At 39.2% G+C, this 11,534-nt stretch overlaps 1 protein-coding gene across 2 annotated transcripts in view; it reads left to right on the top strand.

Moving 5' to 3' along the window:
• The window catches only part of SPOCK3 (SPARC/osteonectin, cwcv and kazal like domains proteoglycan 3), a 703,183-nt gene that overhangs the window by 369,022 nt on the left and 322,627 nt on the right, over positions 1–11,534 (top strand). For both annotated transcript variants that reach the window (XM_019521753.1, XM_019521752.1), the window contains one exon: positions 8,172–8,286. In XM_019521753.1, the coding sequence (XP_019377298.1) occupies positions 8,172–8,286 (115 nt within the window). The remainder of the gene's footprint in view (positions 1–8,171; positions 8,287–11,534) is intronic.

The raw sequence follows: 11,534 nt of genomic DNA, 5'->3' as shown, positions 1-11,534 counted from the left end.
GAGAGTTGCTGGTTCTGCAGGGTCTTTTGTTTTTTAAATGCTGGTCTTGTCTCTGTTCCTGGGTGAGGTCCATGGTTCCTGAATTAATCAATGCGAGGTGATGGCCCAGTTGTTACAGGCCGTTCAGTAGAGGCCTGCTACCATTGTATTTCAGTCATTCTCAATCACTCTCATTCATCGGGGAACCAATTTACATGGGAGAGGTACAATGAATCATATTGTTGCAACATGGGTTGCCCAGGCAAAGGACAGAAGATGGAGGCTTGACATAAAATGGAAACTTGCCATGACTTTGGTTCACTTACAAACACAGGCCTAAACCATACAATATCCATATGAAACAATAAAAATCAGTACAAAAATGATAATAATACAATATACAACAGTAAAAATTAATGCAAACCTAATAATAATACAGTATAAAACAGTGGATATCCAAAACCAAAAACCTGCTACCAAAATAAAAATGTTTAAAGCTTATCCTAAATTTGAGCTCACTTATTCTTATCTATAGGGAATAGAGAGGGAGAGAAAAAGTCAGAAATGGTTGGGGAAGGGGAGGGAATGCAATTAAAAAAAAAAAAGAAACTGGGGGTTTTGCTACAATGCTGTCTTTCATATTCACTTTTTTCTACAGTAAGTAAATGGAGGTGGTGTGTGTAGGAGATGACATGGAAGGAAAGTGAATAGGATGAGTATCAATACTGAAAAATGATGGCATGGCCTCAGCAACAAGGGACAATAAATGAAGTATTGTAACTAAAATGTAAGCATCATAGGGCCCCTGTACACATGCAGGTAAAGGCACAATTGGTTGTAAGGCATGATCCACACAATTGTGCCTCCTGCCATGCCATATGTTCACAATAGGAGGCATGATTGTGGGATTGTGCATTAGATCCTATTGTGCCATACTGCTGGTGCAGGGGGAGCCTGATCCTGGGCTCCTAGCTGCAGGGGCCACGCATAGCTGGGGCCAGGAGACTCTGCAACTGATGCGTTTCCCAGACCAGACTGTGCCTCACTCACGGCTAGAGCCAAGAACCAGGCAACTGTTGAGACTCCTGGTCTGGGCTGTGCCTCACAGTTAGCTGTGACTGAGAGCCCTTAATGTCTGGGCTGCACCTCATGCACAGGCACAGCTGGGGCAGAGAGCCCTGTCAGTTGTGGGGTCTCTCGGTCCCCATTACGGGTGAGGAGCTAGACCAAAAGCCCTGTGGGCCGAGGGTTTCTCACCCCTCCTCTGCTGCGTGTTGAGAATCAAAGCAGCTGCAATCCCCAGGGCTTGGAGTGTTCAGTCTGGGCAAAGGTGCACCCCTGTGGCTGGAAGCCCTGTCAGTTTTAATGCGCCTCCCAGCTACAGGCAAGACTCTGCTACACGTGCAAATTAAAGCTTGGTAGCAACCAGCTTATAAATATAGTATGCATTGTGGAGACCCTCAGATTGGGAACCCATCCCTGATCCAGGCTTCCCCTCATACCTGTTGAGGAGCTCATTAGGCAGTCTTGCATCAGGGGACTGGTTCCAAACTGCCATGCTGCACCATACCCTTTTCAAGGGACGGGGGCATAGCTGTATATCAGACCAGGGAGTGCCTCCTGCCTGATCCCAATACTGGTCAATAGTGGGCATGGACCGTCTATGGGACACAGTTGTCCCGTGACCCTTGGAAGCACAGGACATTCAAAGTCACTGAGGGAAGGATGTAGTCCTCCAATCTTGGACTCACTGAGGTGCTCGCATGTTCATACCGCATGTTCCAATAGAACAATAATAGAAACCAGCCTGTAAGATGTTCCACATTAAATGTGGTACATTTTGTGGCTGGTTTCCCATTTTGTATGCAATTTATGGCATGATATGTGTGACACGTTATTGTTTATGGAAATGAACAGGTTAAAATGAAAGCAGTGTAAATCAGTACTGTGCTGACTCTTCTGTCATACCTTGTTTCTCCATCTTGTCCTAACTGGCCGTGTCTATACGTTTATTAATGTGTTGTAATTATGGCACATTAAGTTCAGTACCTGTAATACCAGGTACCTTTCTTGTTCCCTTATCCCTAGGGGATAAATGATGGTTTTGATTTCCTGTTCCCTGATTCTTTCTTGCTTGGTGAGAGACTGTATTCCAACTCTCTTGAGTTCCTAGCAGCCGTCAAGCCTCAGGATATGTTGAAAAGTCATCTTCCTTTCACTGCATATTCTCAAAAAGCATCTTTGCTGCACAGGAAGTTTGTTTGGACCTGAAGCAAAAACAGACTGTTCACCTGCAGCCCTTGAGCTTTGGCTTGGTGCTTGTTGATGTCTTTCCATCCCTTCTCAAAATATGTTGAAAACACCAGGCAGCACCATTTTGTGGCTTCATTTCTGGTAATTTGCTGATGTGTTCTTCCAACGTATCTGAATGAACTTGCCCATATTTCTTGGGATGAAGGCATGGTATTTTTTATTTATGGCCTTACCCAGACTTGTTTGATCATGTGTGATTTCAGCCAAGCCTGTCTTTGTATAGCCTGATTTCCAGTACCAGATAGCTGTGGCTTTTACTGGAAGAAACTCTTGTTCTCCACAGTTGTTCAGTCTGTTAATCATATAAGGTAAGAATGAGAGACAGCAGGTGGAATAACTTTAATATTTTTTTCTCTTGGACAAATATATTGGCTTTGCGTCTGATCTGTTGTTTCCAGCAATTCTGGCCACATTCAGAAAGCCCATTACCATCAAGGATATCTACCCCTTGGTTGCCATTTTGCATTTCCACAGGATTTTATGAATGCAAGAATAGGAGAATCCAGAAACCCTTCTTCATGTGGAATAATCTTAGTTCAATTAGTCCTAATTAACACACACAGTTTCTAGGAACTCATGAAGAGGTGAACATGTATTTAAAAAATTGCCTGGGGTAGGTATCAGGATCTCCTGTTCCTTTTGTCACAGGACCCCAAAATACTGACACTAAAGTTGAATCTGCTAACAGAAAGAGGAGGAAAGAGTCTTCATCTCCCTCTGTCATGCAGCCTGGATGATAGATGGCTTTTACACATAGCAAAAGCATGTTTGGTTCCAGTCAGAAATATTTTTTATTCATCACAGCAAGAACTTGAGTGGGTATACATACCTGGCGATATGAACTAGGCTTCCCTCCTGGTGCTGTGTGAGGAACAACCTGAGTAGACCCATCATCCACCTAGATTGCCTACTGGGTTTTAAGCACAGCAGCCTTTCCATTAGTTCACTTATAAGGGCCATCCATCAGCAATCTCAAAGATAACTTGTGTTTTCTCTCCTGACAAGTCCATAGATATCTTAAGAGCCTATCTAGGGTCTTTACCCTCATTTCCCTAACCGGGGCATCAGTTTTTGTGGGTTTTTTTTAATGAAAGTACCACTTGAACCTATGTCAACATGCTCTCTTCTACATTCTCCATGAAACTGGTTTTCTGATAGTGAAACCCTGGGATGAGTTCTCAGGGTTACTTTATCAGGGCAGCTGACCTCATGAGGTCTCTTCCAGCCTGACTTCTTATAATCTTATATCAGTAAGAAGGATAGGTGAGATTTGAAGTCCTTACAGTAGATCCGCCCTCTGTTACATTGTGCCCTGATAAACCCTGAGGACTCTTTCTACATTTTTGCCTAAACTTGCCACAGATTTTTCTTTTAGGGTACCAGATGAATTTGCCAGTTCTTCCTAAAGCCTCATTCATGTGGGGAGGGTTTGCATTTGCTGAACATTTAAAAGTCATTTTTTTTTTTTTTTTTTTTTTATTTCCTTCACTGAAAGAAAGTTGTTTAGAAAGTCTTCGTTGCTCTTTGTATTAGTATCTGAAGGTGCAGGAATAGCAGCCCAGAGGTTGTCCAACTGGATCTTCAACTGTATAAAACTACTATAAGACTGATAACATCCATCTGCCATCAGTGATAAGGGCACATTCCACCAGAGTTTAGGGTACTTGAACAACATCACATTGTGATATTCCTATAAATTATACCATTGAGGAAGTCCCCAGAGAAGATGCCATGCTTAGCAGAGTGTTTGATAGTACTATTTGTTTTTCACCTAGATGTAATCTGAGAACTATCACTAGTCCTGTGGGCACAGCTTTTGCGTCACCCACTCATAGAATATGTGTATGGCAGTTACAGAAAGTTACTTACCAGTAACTTAAGTTTAAAATATATGGTCCTCATGCATATTCAGATCCTTCCCTTCTTCCCTTCCACTGCAGATTCAACGCAATATGGGTTTCTGAAGTTGAAAGGAGATTGAAGAGCTGAAAGTGTGTGCCCTGTACTTCCTCTGTATGGGACACTAGGAGAGAAATGGCTACAGTACATTCTATGGATACTAAAGCAAAAGTTGCAGGAGTGTTTCTCATTCTAAACTCTAGCTAATTAGTGAGAATATATATGGACAAAACAACTCAGAAAACTTCAGTTTGGCTAGGTACAGATGCTCAGGGAACTTAGGAGATTTATCACATTAAAAATAGCCACATAATCTAACTTATTTGGCCCATGTGCAGATTTTACACTTAAATCTCTAGTTAGGTTGATCTAAGTGTAAATTGTACAAAAGTTCAGGAAGTTTAGATTGGTCTAAAAATGGCTGACCCCACCTAATTTAACCCTAACTCAGAGGTAATCTAATTTAGATTGGGTCTGGCAAGACTGATTTAATTGAATTTCTTCTGCACAACTCCCAGTACAGCCCTGAGGTTCCTGCCCCATGACCTCTCACATAGCATTGGAGGGCCTCTGTGTGTCACCCCACCCCCAGCTCCCTGTGGACCTGCTAGCACCCCAATTCTGCCAAACCCTCCCAAACCTCACCAATCATCCCACGGACCCCTCTTGCTCCCCCAACCCTCCACGGACTCCACCAGTCCCCCCTGATTCCCCTAAGCACCCCTGTGGACCCTAATTATTCCTCCAAACCCCACAAGCTATCCTGCCAATTTGCCTTGGATTGGGTGCCCATTTTTAACTTGATCTAACCTCCCCAAGGTCTGTACATATCCTTAGTGCTAAGTAACTTTGTGTTGGAACCATCCCAAGAAACAACTTTGTGTTGGAATGTATTCTGGGCATTCTAAGGCCATTTGTGCTCTTTGGGTTTAATCTAAATTAGAGTTCAATTTGGTTATTAGGTTACAAAAATCATTTTTGGCATCCTGATTATAAATAATTTTTCAGGGGTTAATTTACCTTAAAATGGCAGGTTTTACAGGATACAGTCTTTAATTGGGAAGCAAATGGAGCAGTGTTATTTCTCTTTATAAAGAAATGTAATAACTATCAACATTTTGCTTTTCATCCATGTTTTACTTTCAACTTACAGTAAGAAAGAAAAGTGACTTAGTTCTCCATTATGACTTCAAAACAGGACAAAATTGATTTGCTGAAAACTGTTTTGTGGAGAAATACTTCAGAATGATCTAGGACTTACCTTAATATGGAGGCAACTGAAGCTATTTTTTGAGGCTTAAAAATCTGTATGTAGAAAACGTAATAAAAAAATTGATAAAAGATTTTTGTGTCTGAGTATTATATTAGCCATGTATCAAAAGCACCAAGCTAAAGGGTTGATTTTTTTTCATAATCACTAAAGCTCTAAATCATTCTGTGTAAGTAAATTATGCAAAAAAAAAATCCTGTTATATAGTCTGCCCAGGGAAACATAAGAATCCAGTTGCATACTTTGTCTTATTTGGACTTAAACAATTGTTTCTATTTTTTTAAGGTTTTGTTGGTGGACAGTTATATAACCCTGTAGATTTCCTTGATCTGCTACACTGCCAATGGGGTTTTGTGCGTGGCCTCCTTACTTAAACCAAACAAAATATGAATGTAGATTGGGGAACAATGTAATAGAAATATATGCCCATTTCTTTTCTTTTTTTTTAATGAGACAGGGTGGGGAATGTGGGTTCCAAAATCAATGAAGGATGAAAGTTCCATAATGATGATTCACCCTTTATTTTATGGCTTTTTTTAGTAGGCTGCTTATGTGTGATTTTGCTGTGTTTCCAGATGTGTTGAGGCTTCTGGGTTTAAAGCCAAACCATTTTGGAAATAGCGTTAGTGCATCACTGAAACTGAATACATGTAGTTATGGGTTAGTGAAACTGGAGTAAAACACAAAAAGTTATTTCAGTGGGAAAATGGACAGCTTAAAGATTGTGGAAGGTATTGTAATTTCCCAGAGTACTCTGAGATTTGGGGTTAGTTCTGAGGTCAAAGTGTCTGCAAGTACAGTGAAATCTATCTATATTGGGTCTCAACTACCCAGATATTGAGACAAGCCAAGTTCACACTTTACAGTTACTTGATGGCTTGAAGTGTCATGTAAACAAATATAGATGATGATTTTTTTTCCGTCTCTTTTCCTTAAGCTAGTTACATTTGCCAAATTTTCCTCCACCTTTAACAACCACATTTTTAACTATGTAGGTCTACATCCCCATCACTCCTTCTGATGGTATGATCCATTTGGCATCTACTTATGCTGTCTGCAGTATTTTTTTCTTCTTATTTATGTGACTTGATCATCTTAGTCACTTTTATACACTTTAAGTGGGCAGTCTTTTAGTATGTTTAATCCAGAGGTTTGGTCGACATTCATATTGTCTCAGAATTTTTGGAAAAGCAATTGATAATTGCATAATAGCTAATGCAAGTAAATCAGTCTGAAATATTATTTCTTTCGCTATGCTCCTGACACACAATGTACTATTTACAACCATTTTTCTCAAAAATACTTTTTATTTATTCCTAAAAATGTTTTGGTAATTCCCACTGCATTTTCACATGGCACTTCTGTTTGAAGTAGTAAAACAGTAATTTCTTCCATACCCAACATGGCTCACAGAATGTGTATGAAATTATTTATTTGTAAAAAATTGGTCTATTTCGTTTCTTTGTAATATTGTGCCTGGGTCAAAAAGCTAATTCGGTAAAAGGCAATGTTAAACAAGACTGAACTTAGTCTTTGATTACATAATTCATTTTAACAGATTGATCACAATAAGGCGCATCAACTCCTGAGGAATTTAAAAAATATATTTGTAAATATTTAAACTTAGGAGATAGATAATCATTTAAATCAAATTAGTACCGTGATTATTATTATTAGAATCAATGAAGCTGCAGCTTGCCACTACAAACAAAATGGCAAACTGGGTGGTGGATCAATTTATGAAAGGTAACAAATAGTTTCAACTCAATTCCATTCATTCTACCTAATACAGTGATAAAGAGAAGTGAGGCCTGAGTATTCACATTCCTCAGACCTACACTGATTGATTAATAATTCACCACCTCTCCAGAAATAGCATCCTTTGTACTCTTCCTGCAGTCATTGTTCTTGTTTGCTACCATTTTTTAAAAACAGTTTGTTGATGGTTGTGTACATGAAGATCACCAGGACAGTGAAGAAGAACAAAATGAAGTGTGAAGTCATTGTATATAAATTAAAAATGTAGCTGCAGCTAGTGATCTAAAGCTACTTTATTCATGAATGATATCATCCACATGGAGGATTAACATGCTTTACTTTAGGCATGTTGTCTTCACACTGTTGACTGATTTGCCTTAACTTTCCACAGGTCTTGCGTTATACATGGCTTTGGAGTTTGTTTATGAAGTCTACAAGGCCTCATAGCCTTAAAAATCTCTTGAATTTCTTGTTTCATTTGTGATTTTTATAAATTACAATAATTTTAAATTAACATCATTTTTGCAGATTATTGGTAAAATTTCATAAGAATCTGTTTTCCTTGTCAATTCGAAGTTGAAGATTTTTACAAAGCCCAGGTTCAAACATCACTGAATGTGCTGCATTCTACCTAGCTCTGTTGAAGGAGTTGGAAGAAAATTGTGATTTGCTACAACTGCTGCATTAATAACAAGCATCTTAAAATAAAGGGGATATGAATAGGAAAATCAGTGGAAAAAAGTACTCTATTTAAATAGACTACAACATTTTTAGTAGTATTGCCATGGTAGTATTGTCATGGTAGTATCTAGGTCCCCTATCTGAAATCATGGGCTTGCTATCCTAGGTGGTATAGAAATAAGAAGGCTGAGACAACTGATTTTTTTTTTTTTTTTTACTGTACGTTTACTAGAGAACTTTTAAAAAAATATTTTTCTGTAATTGTTTTTAGCTTTGGATCCAGCAAAAGATCCATGCTTAAAGATGAAATGTAGCCGTCATAAGGTATGCGTTGCTCAAGATCAGCAGACTGCTGTTTGCATTAGTCATCGGAGACTTACACACAGGTAAAAGTTTAAAGTTAATGTTGTTGATAGTTTACTGCTTTACTACTAAGGATTGTAGATGTTATAAATATAGTAGCTCAACTCTATTGTAATGTAGTCTTTGGTGAGATTGCTTTTTTAAAAATAATTTGGCCAAATAAATTATTATGATTTTTTTTCTGTGTTTTTTGCATAGTACGTTATAGGATTTATTTATGTAAACTTGAATGACTTGCATTGTGACACTTATTCAGATAAATGTTTTTTACGCTCATCCTAATTAAGAAAAAGGATCAGGGCAATAACTGCCCCTTGCTATTATGTGACTCATTGGTCTTAGTTGGTGTTTTAAGAGTTGAAATCTCTTTAAAATACATAACATTCTTATCTGTTAAACTACTTCTCATGTCTTTGTCTAGCTGCTAATAAATAAAGTAGGCCCCATATTTCTATGGTATGCCTTTTCTGCCAAAGTTCCCAACTTGAGTTTGGTTTTCATTGAATGTAGTGACATTTTAAATTCCATACCAGTTACATATAAGCTAATATAAGGTACAATGTGCATAGGGTTAGAACAGATATTTTTTTCCTCTTAAAATAGTCGTGGAACAGAGTTTCATACATAAAATATTTAATACCTTTTGTAAACTTTGCAAACTTCTCTTTTTAAAATAGTGCTTTGTTTGGGAAAGAACATAAGCATTTCAATAGGTCATAACTATGTTTAAAACTAAACATGCCCTTAAGTCAGTGGTGTCCAACCTTTCTATGGTGAAGATCACTGTTTGTAAGTAAAGAGCACCCCAGGATCTACTTCCCCACTCCACCCCCCAGCCCCCTGCTCCACCCCACAGACCAGCATCAACTATTGGAGGCTCCACGATTGGTTGGTGACCACTGCCTCAAGTACTTTGAGATGGGCCCTAACAATGGCTAACCATTAGCATAATAATGTTTTTTGTTGGTTAGTAGAAGCTATATTAAAAGGGACAATTTCAAGCTTTTCAGATAATAAATACTATTTAAAATTTGTTCTAGGGGATGTTCTCAGCTTCCTAATATCTAGTTTTGTTTAAATATACCCATTTGTAGCTGTTCAAGCAAGCAAGTTAGTATTTTCATACTAGCAATGTAAAAAGCAATGTTTTAAAGCTTTCTTAGCTAGGCAGCTGCAGTCAATTAGCAAAAGCTATTTGTAGAGCTTTGCTGTTGACATCCGACAATGATGATGTAAAATTAGAGATTTTGGTATGATCAGGCATTATATAAGATGAAAAAATTATTGTTAAACAAATCTAGCTATGCTCATTTCAGTGTATGTAAACCATAGGTGAAAATACGTCAATGTCAAATGCAAAAGGACATCATAATTATGGAAATACAATTGTAAGTCTGAAAGAGTAGTGCCCATAAGAAGAAAAAATAATGAAAAATGGGCTTGCTTTATATTTCAGAGTTAGCTTTCTGTCTAGTAGTGAGGTGCTGATGAGGCTTCTAGACCAACTGAAATTTCCTAAGCTATTTGTATAAATATATTACGTTAATATCATGGAAATTCTGTAACAGTTCACTTTCCCTGCTGTCCCTGGTGTTGTACCTGAAGGTGACTCTGTCTGATACTTTATTTGAATATCCTACAAACTTATGCTGTGAATTATCAATAGCAGAAACTTGTTTATTTAGCACTAATAATGACAAACTTTATAGATTTAAAACTATGCCAAATTGTCTCCTAGATCTGTGCCCTAAGGTCATTCTCAGAATTAGATCACTGCGTCTAGCTCCTAGAAGAATGGCTTGGCCATTTTCATTGCTTTGTGCTCTCTTCCTGAAGAGATTCTCCTGATATAACCTGTTAGGTTGGATTGAAGGAGAAATTGTTCTTTCTCTATCTCAGTAGAAATTAGGTAAGAAAAATAATACAGCGTCAGGCTATATTATCTATATATTTATATTGGTATTACTTCAGAAGGATACTGTGTGTGAAGGGTAATTTAAATATTTGCTTTTAATAACATTTTATCCACAAGTTTTCCATCACTTTTCCATTTTTTATTACTGGTCTGGATGAGTGTTTGATCTGGGCTGCTGGTTTGACTCATAGATTCATAGATGTAGGGTTGGAAGGGACCTTGTAGATATTCTAGTTTGACCCCCTGCCATGGGCAGGAGAGAAAACTGGGCTCAGATGACCCCAGCCAGGTAAACATCAAGCCTTCTCTTGAAGACTCCCAGGGTAGGAGCCATCACCACTTCCTTGGAAGTTGGTTCCAGATCCTAGCTGCCCTGACTGTGTAGCGCCTTCTACTGTCTAGTCTAAAATACCTGTGAATGTCCGATTGCCGAAAAGGAGGCGTACACCCAGTGGAAGGGAGGGGCTATCACCAAAGAGGACTCCTGAAACTCTTAGTCTTTCTTGACAGAATTTCTTAACAAAATAACCTGGGGGTAGGGGGTGGGTAGACAGGGGATGAGGGGTTGGAGGTGTCATAAAGAAGAGATTATAAACAGGGAACGCCCTGCACACTCCAAAGTTTTTAAATCCCAGCTTCCCTGCTTCTGGGTCCTATTAGTTACTCCAGGAGATGTTCCCACAAGGTTTCAGGGAAGTTGCATAGGAAAAGAAATCATTTCAGGCTCTATTAGGCCCTTGTTACATATTGCACTTTGAACTGCTCAAATGAATGTTGGTTGGTGTTAAAACTAGCTTGAGTTCGGAGCAGTCCCACCTTAAGCTAACAGCCTTCTCTGACTGTCTCCCACCTATGTAACTATGACTTGCTGCTAGAGGGCTGGCTAGCAGGAGTCTGACTAAGAGCTACAACTGTGAGTTGCCACTATAGGGCAGGGCTGCTGAGCTAGGAAAGGCTTCCATCCCTGCTCTAGGTGTGGGGGCTGGGAAGGTTTGGGGGGAGTGGGAACATGAAGCTCGGAGGTGGAGAGTTAATGGGATGGGGTGGGTAATGAAATGGGATGTAGAAAGGAAATGAGGACAGGGGAAAGACAGTGAAATGAAGGAAGTCAGCCACTGAAGGATGAAAGAGAAGTAAAAAAGAAAAGAAATAAAGAGGAAGTAAGTTAAAGAAGGTATTGTGTTTTAATAAATTGCAATTTGGGATTGAGATGTGCTGATCATGCTTCCTGGGGTGGCTGGAAGGTGGGAGCAGTGAGGGGAGGAACTTTTGGGGCAGCTACTTCCCCTACTCCAGAAAGGAAGCCCCAGCTCATGGGCATCTGGCCCAGCCCCCTACGTTGTTTCCCACCCACCC

This window comes from Gavialis gangeticus, unplaced genomic scaffold, assembly GCF_001723915.1.
Source record: "Gavialis gangeticus isolate Ggan-Ray unplaced genomic scaffold, GavGan_comp1, whole genome shotgun sequence".
In the NCBI taxonomy this organism is placed as follows: domain Eukaryota; kingdom Metazoa; phylum Chordata; order Crocodylia; family Gavialidae; genus Gavialis; species Gavialis gangeticus.
The sequence above is the reverse complement of the archived record's forward strand: the minus strand, read 5'-3'. Positions and strand labels throughout refer to the sequence as shown.